Source organism: Amphiura filiformis, chromosome 1 (assembly GCF_039555335.1).
Source record: "Amphiura filiformis chromosome 1, Afil_fr2py, whole genome shotgun sequence".
NCBI classification, from domain to species: Eukaryota; Metazoa; Echinodermata; class Ophiuroidea; order Amphilepidida; family Amphiuridae; genus Amphiura; species Amphiura filiformis.
In genome coordinates, this window is record NC_092628.1 from 86,783,858 (window position 1) to 86,800,024 (window position 16,167).

At 36.8% G+C, this 16,167-nt stretch overlaps 1 protein-coding gene across 1 annotated transcript in view; it reads right to left on the minus strand.

Moving 5' to 3' along the window:
- LOC140155794 (uncharacterized) overlaps positions 1 to 16,139 on the minus strand; it is a 33,871-nt gene extending 17,732 nt beyond the window's left edge. Inside the window, 4 exon segments of the mRNA XM_072178764.1 lie at positions 10 to 70; positions 624 to 752; positions 2,302 to 2,383; positions 15,949 to 16,139. Coding sequence (XP_072034865.1) covers positions 10 to 70; positions 624 to 752; positions 2,302 to 2,383; positions 15,949 to 16,094 — 418 coding nt within the window. The 5' untranslated portion in view covers positions 16,095 to 16,139.
- Positions 16,140 to 16,167: the final 28 nt, after the last annotated feature.

Sequence of the window (16,167 nt, forward strand, 5' to 3'; positions counted from 1 at the left end):
TTAACTCACCTAATGTTTGAAGTAAAATACTTTCATTTATGACTAACTCTTGGGCTTGCTGTAGATAGGCCTGAAAAACAATTTGAGAGATAAGTTGAATGGTAAGTGGGAATACAATGTTACCCTTCCAACCAATTTTAGCATGTCACCACAGTTCATTTTCTAAACTGCATACAATAACAAGGCGTATGTGGTGGATTTGGAGTAGTAGCCCTGTGCAGAGCAAGCAAGTCAACAGACCATTTGATATGCAGCAACTGTGCTCTGCTAATTACAACCATCAATGGTAATCCACATCCACAATTCCACATCTTACAATGTACCTTAATCTTGTTATGATTTGGTAACTCTGTAACAGAGTTAGATCAACAATAAATAGAATTTATATAGCGCCTTGGGGGAAAACACCAAGCATGGTCTACCCAGCAGCAAATATATTGAAAAATTCTATTGAGATGAGTACTTCTACATGTTTGTATGCCTCATCAGTATATGTCAGTAAAGACAATTCAAGCTCCTTACAGGTAAAGCCACATTATATCTAGTTAGGATTTTTTGCTGACATTGTTGTTCTGATAATAAAACATGTTAGAACATCACCATCATCAAAGAATTACACTTACATCGCTGCGGGTATCCAGGGAGGATCCCCCTCTGTGTAGACATGCGTGTGCCACTTTAATGACATGTTCTAGTTTGTGTGGCTGTTCTTCAACTTTGGCTGCAAGGAATAGGGATGCTGCTGCTATGTTCTGTTTGCATCAAAATAAGAATAGAGAAACAAAAGAACAAAAGAAACATTAGTTCATAAATGTGATCAAGTTCAGCAAATGTTCATAAAATTGATTCAGATACATGTAGAGCATGGAGAAACATAAGAAATGTTTTCATTTCAGGTTTTAGCAAACATAAACATGCATCTCTTCTCAATCGGAATGTGGTTTTCAAGTTTGTAAAACACTGTCATGCCTCAAAAGACCAATTGTATTTAAACTGTTTAGTTCCAAATAACTGACTGAACATTGAATTCACTACAAAATTGATGTAAATATGGTACCATAACGATATCTGAATCAGACTGAATGTAACAAAATGCACATTGTTCAAGGTCTTAGCCAGCCATGCGTCCACCTGTCTTTAAGACGGCCTAATCTAATTTTAGACGGGTGGATTTAATGGATTTTACAGATGTGATAGCTCTAAAACAGATGATTTTAAGGTTGTATGAACTTGAGACTAATTCAGAGGGACATGTAAAGGCCAAATCAGGACATATTTGACCCTAGTGATCCTTCCATGGGTATAGACAAGTTGCTATATATTTGAGGGTCAAATTTTGCTATCTGCTTGGACGGGTGGTTTCTGATTTCTGGCTAAGACTCTGACATTGTTCAAGCACAAATTGAAGCTGCATTATGTGACACATGACCCAATTATTACCTGAAAGACAGGCATCGATTGAATGTTGTACCAAGGCTCAAAATATGAGCTAAAACTATAAACACTTCAAAAAAAGTAACATCCCCTTATGTTAATTTCCTGGGAAGCAAGCTAAATTTCCCTCAATTTTTAGTATGTTTTTTATATTACAATTTCCCTCCAAATACCAGACTTTCCCTCCAAACACCAACATTTCCTGGGAATGAGCTTCCCGAATTCCCCACTTTTTCGAGCCATGCGGCCCTTCCTATTTAGCACAATTTAAATATGAGCAAAACTAATAACAATTGAAATGCGTCTTAGCAAATATCATCAAGTGGATCATACAGTTATACTAACACTTACCGTACTGAGAATTGGAATCCAAAAAGTACTTTCCAAGGGTGAAAATAAGTGGAAGACGGGAGCCATTTAGCCCCCAGAAAACCTGAAATGGCCCCTGGTCCCACCTAAATTTAAGCTGACCAGGGCACACTTTTGTTCAGAAACTGGCCCCCAGTCACTATACCCAAAAATTTAATTCCATAGCCATTAATGCATGATGAACTTATCCAGAACAAATATTGGCCCCTTGTTGATTAGAAGTGGCCCTGGTTCCATGTTGAATGAAGTGAACCAGGTGCTATATTGTGTAAAAAGAGCCCCTGGTTCATCATTTCTTATTTTCACCCTTGGTATTTTCATAATCCAATATCAGCTCACTCAAGCAGGAAAGCACATTTTGGGTTCAAATTCTCAGGTTGGGATAATCAGCTTTTATAAAATGTGTTCCAAGACCCATTTCAACCGAATAATGAGTTTTTAAGATATTTATACTTTTTTGAAGTGTTACTTTCATCATCATAAACTACCGGTACTTACATTTCTTGGGAACTTGGTGAAGGACTGGAACTGGTAGAATCTATGCATGTAAACTATTGCAGTGTTTATACACAATTGGGTTCTGTTGTCATCAAGTTAAGGAAAAATGTATGTAGATACAGTGATCAAAGAAACTGAACAGAAAGTTAATTTCGCAGTACTCGGCTTGCATATTTCTTGGTTTTTGCGATCATTTATATTCACAAATTGCCGATCCCCGATCCAAAAATTTTCAGATCGGCCCGATCCCGATCCGATCCACATTAGGGCTATTTTCCGACTCAGAATGAATGACGACTGTGACCAGCGTTCGAAATAAGTGGTTGTCCGGGACAACCACAATGAACGTCGGACAACCCAAAATGCTGACGGACAACCCAAAATGCTGACGGCAGTTGTCCAAGGGACAACCATAAAAATGTGTACCAATGTTACAGAACTGAAATGGATGACTGTAAGACAACGTGCTGACTATTTTACTTTAACTCTTATTTACAGATGTGTACATGGCCTTGCCCCGGATTACCTGGCGCATAACATCGTTAATAGCATGAAAACCCACAGTTATGGTACAAGATCCATGAGTTCAAATAACATCTATATTGGACGAGCAGAACTGACTGGGGAAGGCGTACTTTCAGGAAACACGGGCAGGACTGTGGAATCATCTTCCTTGCCATATCAAACATTCAACCAGTATACAGGTATTTAAAAAGAACTTGAAGGCCTTTATACTTGACTCAGGTTCATGAATTTTCATTTATTTTTAAATAATTATTTTTATTTGTTTTTTAATCTATTTATTTATTTTCCTTGGGTAGGGGTAGGGGTAGGGGTGTGTGTGTGGGGGGGGCTGAGTGAATAGGTGGTGTCTGTATGGGCGTGCGTATATATGCGGAGGTATGAAGGGCGTGTGTGCATCTTTTGGGTGTGTGTTGAGCCTTGGTTGTGTATGATGAACGTGAGTGGGGTGTCAATGAAGGTGTGTCAGGTATGTCGTGGGGTGTGTATAGCAAAGTGTTGTGTTTGTGTGCGGATATTGTATGTTTTTTGGCTTAGTGTTGTGACAGGGGTGTGTATTTGGTGCTCTGAGGGGGGTGTGTAATGTGTGTGGTAGGTGTATATTTGGAAGCTTAACATAAAATGCATTGCATAAATCTTGGAACGTTCAGAAGAAATCATGACCAAAAATGTTGTTTTCCCATAAATTTGTAGCAAGTATTTTACAAAACATCATGATAACCTTGGCCTTGGCGGCGGCAGGTGTGCAGTATACATAGGTGACACGAGCTAGTTAACACATCATGGCCGGGCCCCTGGTAAAACCTCATGACCTGACCAGAGTGACCCGACCTCTGACACCAGTCTCTGACATCACAGCTTTGCTTCAAGACCCCCCTGAAGCTATTATATAATACCTTGACGTGCATAGAAGATAATTAGTTTCAAAATACCCATTTTGTCATCCGGGGAAAACCCAATGAGCTCATGAATAATTAATGAGATACTTTATCAATAGAGATGTTTATGTCTTTTGACTTCTTGAAAAGAATGAATTCTGGCAGGGAATTCTGATGCTTTTAAGCATAAAATCCGGCACAAATATGAATTTATTGATGATAAATAAATGATGAATATATAACCTGTATTTTCTTGGATATATTTGATATTTTATAATAGCAACAAGGTGAGTTTGGGAAAGGTGTGTGACATGTGAATAGTGGCGGCAGTGTATGTTTTTTTAAACTTGCAACTTAATTTTTTACGGCACAAAAGTTCACATAAATTTCGGACAACCAAAAATATTTTCGGACAACCAAACAATTTTTTGAGGTTGTCCGGCTTTGTAACTATTGTGGGAACACATCATGTACTTCAGTATTTATTAATTTCATCGTTTTTAACATCGTTCAGGTCGGAATATATCTTTTTTATCAAACAATGTTGGATCGGTTCACAGGATCGGTAATTGAGTGGATTTTTACCGATCCCGATCCACATCCGATCTGGCCAATATCGGGCCGATCCAGATCTACCGATCTGGATCGGTTCGTCACTAATTTTGAGGGCAACCTTTCCAACAAAAACAGTTTCTTTCATTTTTAAAGATCTCATTTTTTTTCCATCATAAAAACACAACAATGTAACAAATAAACACATCAAAAAAACCCTGCATCTAGACATTTTTGTCTGCATGCAAAATTTTGACATTCAACCCATATTCAAGGAAAAATGTCAGTCGGCAGAGGTGGTGCATGACTTGCATGTAACTTTTTTTCTAAATCGACCCCTGTGCACAGAGTATTCAAATGGGCCGATAATAGCAAATGTCTTTCAACGCCTCTAAATGTCAAAGACTCAGTCAAAATCGCTTACAAACAGGCTTGCTGATTTTATTTTTTACCTAGCCGTTCCGTTACTACAGCTAGGTCTTGAAATCTAACTGCTTCTTTCTTTCTTGCAACACGCCCCTGCTCCTTCATGCCGATGCCAATTTTGACCATTGTTATGTTTTGATGGATCCAAGTGTGGCAATATTGGATCCAAAACATAATGATTATAAAATTGGATGCTTTACGCCCAATGTGTTGATGCCACTTGCATATATCGAAATGATCCTTATTACATCCTGAATGTATTAAAAAATATTTGTGACCCCAAAGGTCAAAGTTTCAGGCCTTCACGTTTAGAATTTGGTAGAGCTCCACCAATCACACTCCTGGTTTTGTTGAGGAGCTCGATTGAGCTCCTCAAAATCACTCTCCTGTGATTTTTGAGGAGCTCAATTTGGAATCCAACAGGCGATAATGTTATGTACCGTGTCGGTCATGTCAGTGATTTTTAACACCTGCAAGTTGAAAATACTGCTCATTCAGATGTATATATTCCTAGATACTTTGCGATTTCTCTTTCAGACATTGTCAACAAAAAGGGCAACAAATCCCAATTGATTTTAATAACAATGTTTACTGTGCAATTCAGAATTTCCACTGCAACATCTCTGCCCAGCCATTTATTACTTCGACCAATCTTCAAAACACCCATGCAAGATGAAAACAAAATGGTTGTATGTGCGATCCCCGAACCATGCCTCTAAGCACTGCCTATTGTTCTAGTGGAGAAACGAACTTCGCACTTCTATTTTCGGAACGATGAGATGACCCAATGACCCGATATGATTTGTTAGTGTTTCTCAAATCAATTGTCGCGCTATTTCGTTCGCAGAGCCTTTACTCAGGGATGTAAGTAACCTTGAAGAAAAAATACGGAAAAAAGCGCGTAAATTCGGGCTAAAAAGCCCAAAATGGGCTGAAAATAGCCTTTTTAAAATGGATGAAAAATGGAGGAAGAGCTCATGGAGAAAAAAAAAAGGATCAACCAACCGATCCTCCAAATTTTTGTCTTGGAAGGGCAATCAAACAATTTATTGTTTTTGGCCTAATCCTTACATCCCTAACATATTAAACATGTGTCCACAAAGGTCAAGTTTAGGTGTCAAAGGTCAAATTTTAAAATTGGTCCAGTCAAGCTCAAATTCAACAGGAATGGTCCTATAATTAAAGACAGAGATAAAAAGAATTTATCGCGTCTGATGTCACTGTCAAATTGTGTCAATTACGATCCTTGATTGGTCTACACTTGTAAGTTAATCAGCGCGTAAAAGGAAGACCGATCTATCTGGTGCTGATCGGAGAAAAGGAATAGCAGCAAATGGCGAAAAATTACATACTTTTACAAGGCAAAAAGCAGCTTTTCTAGGCATTGTGGACATGGTGCCTTCGCCAAAGAAAGTTTCCTACTATAAGGCCCTTCACAATTAATTCTTAGTTTCCTGTTTCAAGTTTGAAAATGAAGGACGAGGTGACTTTTAATTATTAATTATCTATTAATTATTAATTATCTATTACTTTCTTTATTTTGAAAATGTGATCGTGACTATTATCAACAGTCCATTTGGTCATTTTGACTAAGACTACGGATTTAATTATTTTACCTTTATAATTGATTTTGTACATTAATATTAGTAGGGGACCCTACAATGTTCTTGTTTTATATTCATAATCAAAGTTGAGATGATCAAAAACAGATATTAGCAAATAAAAGTAATTAAAAAGTCAATTAAAAGATGAAAATACCTAAATAAAAATAAAATAATTAAATATTTTTCCATTCTTGATTTTGGACGCGCGAGGGAAACAGGAAACTAAGGATCAATTGTAATTGGCCTAAAGACCTAACTTTTGAGATGGTTTGCATATCGAAGGTGCAAAATTAAAAATAAGGCGCCCGGTTATAAATCCGCGTTCAGCAAGTCATCATCACGACACTTGTAAACAAACCGTGCTCGAGTTTGATTGACAGGTGACGTCAGATGCGATAAATTCTCTTTATCATAATTTCGTCTAAGGTCATGTAGGGGTCATTTCTGAGCCTATGGCTACGACTAGGTTCAGAGCTATACTAATATATAGCTAGATCTAGTTAAATTTTCGTCTCTCCAGCCACAAGACATTTGCAAAAGTAAAGTCAACCAAAGTGGGGGAAAGTGGTTCAACACAATACCCAGTTGGAAATTCAAATGAAATAAAAATTAAACCATGAAACTAATTGTCACTCAATGCAAAATAATGTTGATGTAAAATCTTGAAAAAGATCATGTGAAAATCAGAGATTATTCAGATTAAACATTCCCAAAATAGGCTAATGCAATCTTTTTAATAGCAAAACAGCATTGAATTGTCCAAAATTAAATTGAAAAAATTAATTTAAATTGGTGATTTAAATCATGTTAAATCAAGTGTGAATCGTGATTAACAAATAACATAGCATTAGCAACACCGAACTCAATTTCATTTAATTTAATAAAGAAAGTTGATGATCATCACACAGAATCCACTTTAAATCAAGGTTGCGCTGGTGCGCGTCTGGGACGCGTGGAACTGTTGTTGGTACGCAATAAAATTAACCTTAAGCTTACCTAATGCGTTAGACAAGAATATCTCAGACGCACAGAAAATCAGGCATGTAAAACCTTATGGACAGGGCACAAAACAAATGCAATCATTTCCGGGTTCATTTCAGACAAAATGTCAAAAATAAATGCTCCAAGAACTATATCAGATCGTTCACTCTGAATACCAATCTGTTTAAACATTGTGCAAGTCAAGGCTCTGCGAATGAAATAGTGTGACAATTGATTCCACTTGCGAAAGATTCTCTCCTTGTATAAACTGTCAGTGGGGATTCCCCGATCATGCATGCACAAATGTTTACTACTGATGATCGTTTTATCGGGAGTTTTATACCATAGTAAATCATCATTTAACTAATTTTCATGTCATGCTAAGTAAAAATGGAGTTTCCTCAACACAAAAAAGTCAACTTTGTATTCTTTATTGATGGCAATATAGGATAAAATTGCAGTGAATTAGCGGCACATGGCAAGATTTGGGGTGTTGAATTCTGCACCTTTTTACATTAAAAATACATAAACATAGTCACGTCGTGTGATCATAATTTTTCAGAACTGTGCCAGTTTTGACGGGGTTGATTCAGGTTTAGGAGGTGAAATGTCAGAATTAGGGTTAGGACTACTTTTTCGATAATTAAGGGTTGGCGTTCTGACTAAATAAAAAGCTCCACTAACAATAACATTTATACATGATGAACAAACAGGACTGGATTGTAAAAACAACCCATGAACAAGGACTGGATTGCAAAAAACAACCCCTAGTTTTTGGGTTTGCACTCCCATATTTTGGATTTTCTTTAAGTTCAGAGGTTGTGCAATTATGAGGGTAAAATTGGGGGGGGGGGGCAAGAATTTTTTGGCAGCTGGGGGGGGGCAATTTTTGGCAAGTCAAAAAGGGGGGGGGGCAAGTGCAAGTGATTTTGAGCACACATTCATGTTCAAAACTAAACGCTTGAAACAAACTTAAGAAATAGTAGGCTTATGGAATCCAGGGCTTCAACTCAACTCTTGCAAAAATATAGGGATAATATAGGACCATTTTGGGAAAAAATATAGGGATAATATAGGAATATTTTGGGAAAAATATAGTTAAAATATAGGGCAAATGATGGATATGTACGTAGAATAGAGGATTTTTATCAACATATTTTACACAAAATGAACAATATTTAGTAAATATTATTTACTGTATTTAACAGTAACTGTTTCTTCTTACTAGTGTGCGCATAATTTGCACAGGTAATGGCCTCCTCCATTTCCCTGCATCTATCCACCACTCAAGAAAGCATATGATCATGTGCAATGAATTGGGATAAATGTGTTATATACTTGCTTATATTTTTATAAAATGGTTTTTGTTTCACACAAAAGTGTCAGTAATGCATTTGTCAAAAACATACTAATTATTTTGTTTGTACATGTAAAACAGATAATACGACAAAAATGTAGAAGGAACATGATTTCAGTAAAACATGTCTGGAATGACACATGCATTTGTTGGAATATTCTACTGCACAGTATCTTCAAATTTATATCTTAAGGTGGCTGTGTACTCTCAGACATGCATGTAGTAAAAGTGCAATAACTTTGTAATTATTCGCAAGACATATAAAAGTATACATTTTTATGAAGGCAAGACATCAATAAATCTTAATATAAATACAGATTTGGGGTAAAAACAACAATTCTGAAGAAAATCACAAAAAAGTGAGTTTTTGGCAATATTTGTTAGGTACATCATAACAAAAAAACACTCTTTCCAAAATATTTTATTTTGTTTTTAGCTCAGTCTTGAGGCTCCATTCCAAAAACGGTTTTTTTATTTTTTGATATTGGCCTTATTTTTTGAGATATTGACCATATAAGGCATCAAATTGAACTTTTAAAATTCACAAACGCTTATTTGCACAAAGTGATGCCTAAAATCGGAAATAGACCAAAATATAAAAAATGAGAAAACCGTTTCTTGAGTCGATCATGCTTTTTACAATGATGATATTTGCTTACCTATAGATGCTGTATTTATTGAGTTATCGTATTACCTAAATCGCCATTTTACCGAGAAAATGAACATTGAAATAATGGCCGTTGAAGTTTAAAGTGGTCACATTTTGCACTTTCATCGAATCTCACAGGAGAATGCGGCAGTTTTCGTTTTGTACCTTATATTACGTGAACATCAGGTAAATCCACAGCCCCTTGAGAAGTTTGAGCGAAATCCATTCATAACTTGATATTTAAATCGGGGGAAGAACTTGAAAAAACCCACATTTTATCAGGTAAAACGGAGCCATTTGACCACTAGGTTTTAGTGAAATCAGTGCTTCCGTGGAGTTCCATAAGATGCGCCACAAGCGCATGCAGATAAGCGTCGCGTATCGTAGCGTATTTGTGCGTTAACAAATTGCGCGATACGCAACGCGATGCGTTGTTGCGCGCGTGTACACTGCTGGTTCAACAAAGATTTTCTTTCCTTTTCAATTTCAAACACGAGTGGAATAGTGAAATAAAATCCTTAAAATATTGCAGTTGGAGTTTACAAATCTGGCTTTTCATTCCTTGTATTTATAAAAAACATAACAAAGTACAAACATATCAAAAAAACTCAATTTCGCGAAAGAAACAATGTCTATAGTACACAGCCGCGTTAAAGTGTAATGGAAGTACAGTGAACCTTTTGGTTTTATCACATACATGTAGTAAATTTAAACTAAATTACACTTATTGGGGCATTTGCTGTTTTAATCTACATCAATGATCTGCCTGACAACCTGTCTTTTGTTGCGAGTGAGATTATTTGCCAATGACTGCATTGTGTATCAAGAAATAAAATCTGCTGAAGATTCCAGGATTCTTCAAAATGACATAACCATCTCAGTCTGCAACTGCGAAACTAACTGGAAAATGGGTTTCAATCACTCCAAATGCTTTTTAGTGAGTCAGGCAGGCATAAAAACAAGCCAATCTCATCAAACCTGGCCTGGAACAGACACATAATCAGATTGCCATACATGTAAAACCATGTACCAAACATAACTTTGGGGCTTAGAAACTTGCCCTTGTGTAACAAAGTAACAAAGTAAAAAGGTCTTTGTTTGCCCATTGTACTCATATTGTCAGACAATACTGACACCCTTGACAAGATCTAGAGACATGCAGCCACTGAGCCCAGTTTGTCCATAACTATTCAAGACAATTTGGAAACTAAATGAAAAGTGTTTCTGACATGTTGAGACACCTTGAATGGGAATCAAGATGCACCAAAGCCATACATGTTATGTCCTATGAAGGAGACTCGTGATATCATACACAGTAACATATATTACATCTCATCCAAACCAAGACTAAGAAAACTACATACAAGGGTGTCCTCAGGTCATCTTCTAATCTACACCCACATCAGAGCCACAAAAATGAAATTGCAGTCAATATATCCATCCTAGAGTGGAACATGCTTCCTGACACCACCAGATGCGGAACAACTCTGTCACATTTTAAGTCATGCTGGACAATGTGGACATGAACTATCTTACCAAATCTGCCTACATATCAAAATTTTAATTGCCTGCAAAAAGTGCAACCAGTGGCCATGCTAGCCTAACCTGTATGAGATACTAGCCCAACTGTTGGCATTTGGGTAGTAGCAAGCAGATGCAGATACAACCAAAGTACATTATTCCCTACTTTCCTAACTGTTCCAATTCCAGTGACACCTCATGCATATAGAGGTTATCCACTTCACTCATGTGTGACTTCTAACAAAAGGCGCTGGTTCCCGTAGTATTCCTCATTCAAACCAATTCAGTGCACAACCTCGGAGTTACCTGCATGACTTTGGCGGGCTATTTTGAAACAGTCATGGTTGCACATGACATGCAGGTACTTCTTTTGAAAATCCTAAACAAGGTATAGCAGTCGCTGATGGGATATGCAGCTTATAGAACACAAGTGTCCTAGGTAAGATTAGGCCAGGGTTCATTAGAGTCAGTGACATAATAATTTTCTAGCATTACAGAGCTATAGGTAATAAATAGGGAATAGATAATAGTAAAATGTCACTGAAGCATGTTGGAAAATGTAACAACTCCCGCTTTTTCTCTGCCTCAATTACACATGACCATGACCATATTTAATATGACCATTATTAATATTATAATGTTTGTTTAAAACACATTGGACCCTCTTAACTCAATGAAGCAAATGTATAGGTATCTATAATATAACATAACAAATCTGTTTGTTGCTCTTCTGAGAAATTTACAGCTTTCTATTCTTGGCACACGTTTCCGCCAGTGCATGTAAAAATAAATACGTACATTTTGAAAAAAGAAATATAGGAATTATAGGGCATTTTACAACTTTATAGGGAAATATAGGAAAAGTTCAAAAATATAGGAAATATAGGAAATATAGGGCCAGTTGAAGCCCTGTGGAATCTTTTACATTTTCCTGCTTGCGACGAATAGGCCTACAATTTTTAGCAGGTCGGGTGCAAGCAATATATTTAGGCCTACCTTTTTTTAGCCGTTTGGAAATTTTACCCCCGGGAGGCTCATAATTATTGCACGCTGTATTTTGTTGATGTAAAATGCATAATACAACCCCATGTCCAGCATATCGTAACCTCTAATATTAGTGGGTGATGTTTCCAGAGTCGGACTCGGACCCCTTAAACAGGCCCACAAAATCCACGGGACCGGCGGTCCCAGAAAGAAATTAACAGCTGCAGAAATTTTTTTAAGCCAATTAAAAAAAAAAAAAAAAAAAAAAAAAAAAAAAAAAATCGCAAAAATTGTAAGTTTCAAACTCTCAAACTCAACTTCAAGATTTATTATTTATTGTTTTCCACCTTATTATATGCCTCTTTGTCCATTTTCCCCTTCCCGTTCCCTATCTCCATGTTCAATTTCAGTCATTATTATCCATAAAATAAACTCAGTGCGTCGTGGCCGTCGTCAGCGACTCGGTGCTCATTAAAATTCTGCAAGGACAACGTTAGTCTTCTGTACAGTCTTTGTGAGCCTACTTCGCCCACGTGCTCCAAGTACCCGGATTGACACAATACGATGCATGCGGAAGAGACCAGTATTAAATGACAGACACCCAACACGCTATTTTTAGACATAATTATCTTGCTTAATTTAATTATTGTTTGGTATGAGTTTCGTATGAAAATGGTATTCCCAGCATCAAGAAATATTTCTCATTTTGTTTCTGCCTTAGTATCAACTTTTAAGTCCTTTTTGAAAAAAAAAGGGTTTTATTGTCAAGCTATTTTACGAACGAGGACCCACCAAAACCCGAATCTCACGCATGAATGCGCATGAATATTGCAAAAGCAGTGAGTTATTGCGTCCCGTCGTACGCAACAAAAATTCCCACATGTTGTTTTCTATATCCAGGTTTCATAAAACTAGGCTCAAAAGTTTCCTCAACTTGCATTATGCACATCATTTTCGAAGCAACTGAACCCCTCAAATACCAAATTATGGCCTAATTTACTTCAATAATTAATATTATGCACAGTAATACTGCTTTATGAGTGAAAATTTTGACAGCAAAACAGCTGTGATATCGCGAAAATATGGCGAGATCTCTGGCAGCCATTGTATGTTTACTGGTAACAACAGAAAATAGAGGGCAGTATAAAAAGTATTATTGGGCAGCCAGTGTCGGGCGGTAAATATTAGGTAATTATACTAAATTGATTGAAATAAAAAAAGAAAAGAAAAAAAAAGAAAAAGAAAAAAAAAAGAAAAGAAAAAAAAAAAGAAAGAAAGAAAAAAAAAAAAAAAAAAAAAGAAAAGAAAGAAAAAAAAAAAGAAAAAAAAGAAAAAGAAAGAAAAAGAAAAGAAAAGAAAAGAAAAAAAAAAAAAGAATGAAAGAAAAAACAAAAAAATACAATAATATTTAATAAACCCCCTGCCCCCCACCCCAAAAAATAGTATGGTATTACACAAATAGATTGAATTGGCTAGACAATTATGAATAGTTGGGACCCCCGATATTTCTTTAGGGACCCCCCCATTTTTGCATTTTCTGTTAGCTCGGGGTCCCATCATTTTCTGGATATTACTGAACTTGATTCCATCAAATAACAACTTTCAAACTGGCCGTATTCAACAATATTCAACGATGGGACCGGGCCTGTATGCATTGGTATGGCTGGCATGGCTGCCGAATTTTGCAGAAACTCATGAAGAAATCGGATGCAAATGATAAATAGTTTTGTTGTAGTATGATTTATTATTTTCATTGTAATGTGACAAGAAGATGGGTGATTAAGGTGTAGCATCTTCATATTCTTTGACTTCTTTGACACAGGATTGATACTGTTCACACACAACTATGCTACTAATGCTAGACGGGTAATAAATACACATTTTACACACAGGATTGATACTACTTGCCAGTTGGCATGTTTTATTTATTGCCTCAATCAGTCAATTGACTGACAAATTTTATAAGTTATTAACATAGGAGGACATAATCACACAAATTGTGACACAATGTCTGAATGTCATTACAGTGTGATGGTGACCATCCATTCATGTATAATTGATATAAAATTTGTTATGTATTACTAATACTCATATCATACTGTAATAATACAAAAGGTACCCATTTAAAGGTGCAACATTACATATTTTCACACAATTTTTATCAATAGCAGGTCATTTTATGCTATATGTGTTAATGTGTTTTGAAATTTAAAGTCCTAAACATTTCCAAAAATGGTCCAAAACTAGGCCCAGATCGCACCAGAGAGCATCAAAATACCTTTGGCTTCCAGGGCCCTAAGGCGGGCCCTGGACCCCAGCCCTGGGGACTTCGCGCTCGTGATGTGCGCTTCGCGCACATATTTGACAGAAAATATTTGCCATTACAATTTAAGGTCCCAGAAAGAGTCAACATTTTTTGGGGCCCTGCCCTTAAAATTCCCATTGGACCCCTTAAATTTGACTTTTGGAGGGCTGAATGAGTCCAACAAAAATCACTCGGACCCCTTAAATTTTGAAGCCAGCGCTACCCCTGCTTCAAATCATAAAATACTTGTGTGTAAATGTCAATGAATAGCAGACTGTAAAAAAAATTGTTTTAAAAATTCAAATTTGAAAAGCTTTATTTCTTCACAGATTCATCCATGGATTGGATGTGCATACTCGGCAGTGGGGTTTGACTCCCACCCTTTTTATTTTACCCCCACCCTTTTTATTGAGGCACCCTTTATACTGAAAATTCCTGACCCCCACGCTTTTTACTGAGGCACCCTTTATACGGAAAATTCTTGACCCCCACCACTTTTTGCTTTTTCCGCTATTTGTAAACTGACAAAGTCGCATTTAATTTGGTTCAAGTATCAAGTACGCCGAATTCTGCACCTATTTCACATGTGCGAGTCCGATGTTTTTCTCCAATAAGTTAATTGATACATTACGTGAACAATGCAAATTATATGTGAAAAACTACTACTGCACTGTAAAATAAGCATTTTAATGAATAACTGTACTTTTATGGTGTTCAAATGTTGTTCTTGTCATGAAACTTGACGTACGCTGTGTTCAGCGACTATATCCTACTTCTTCCGTGCTGCTTCGCTCAATCAATTATGCATGTTAATGACGCCACTCATATACGATCAATGTAAAGAAAAATAACACGTCATGGAAAATCGGACATTTGCATATGACGTAGGTGTTTTGGCAGCGCTTCCGGGGAGGATATTGTGTACATTGCACTGGATTCACGTAAACAAGCGCGAGCCTGCATCAAATGGAATTTTATCTTGCGACATAGTGTGCAAGTTTTGGTGATTTTTCTTGGAACTATGATTATTTTATCATTCAATAAAAATATACTGTAAGTTGGAAGAAGCCCCACGCTTTTATTTTAATCCCACGCTTTATATCAGTCCACGCTTTTTACCCAAAAAGTTTAAACCCCCACGCTTTCACCAATTTTCAGAATTTCGAACCGGCACGCATTATAAAGCGTGGACTGCCGAGTGTGATGTGGTGATACAAAATCACAATTTAATATACACGAAGGGCCTAAGGGGAAAGTGAATTTACATTTACTTCAGTCTACACTGCAATGGTAAAAATACGCACCATACATTATCATGTACTGTGTTTTTGTTGGATAACCTATGTTTTACACAGGGCTGACATTCCTGTTACTGGCAAGTAAGTAGTTACAGTGACAATTTACTCTAATGTTTCACAATAAAGATGTGATTATATATTATAACATTTACATTGTTGTTAATGTATAAACCTCAGAGATGTTGGGGTAAAATTGTATTGGCAGTGGAAGTAAAATTCTTCATCAAATCCGATGTATGTCGTCAATGCAACATGCACACGTACATGACGCACGACAACGGAATGCCGGTTACATCAGCATGAGTTGACAAGATAGTTCGGTTTGCTTTGTTTAAACGCCCAAACTGCACTTACTATACAGTGTTCTAACATATAAAATAATATTCAACATAGGCACAAACATGTAAAGACAATTATGAACACAGTTTTATACTTATATGATGCTAATATCACGATGAAAATGCAACACAAAATTGTTGCACACATGTCGTTCGCTACACAACCATCATACAAATTCAATGACGCCATGTTTTTCCAGTAACACAGTAGCCGAAATAAAATTAAGGATACACTTGTAATCTTTGTCCCATGTCCTGTATTAAGTTGGCAGCCTGTTGTCGGTAAGACAGCTCCTTCTCTGATTCTACACCACATTTTCTTGAAGGGCTGTTTCGCAGTTGTTCTCGCGAAAAATACCATCGCGATTCAGCCGCCATGGGACATTACCGACGAACAGACCACCGTACTGCACTTGCGCAGTTGCTCGAAAACGTAATTTCCACGTAAATT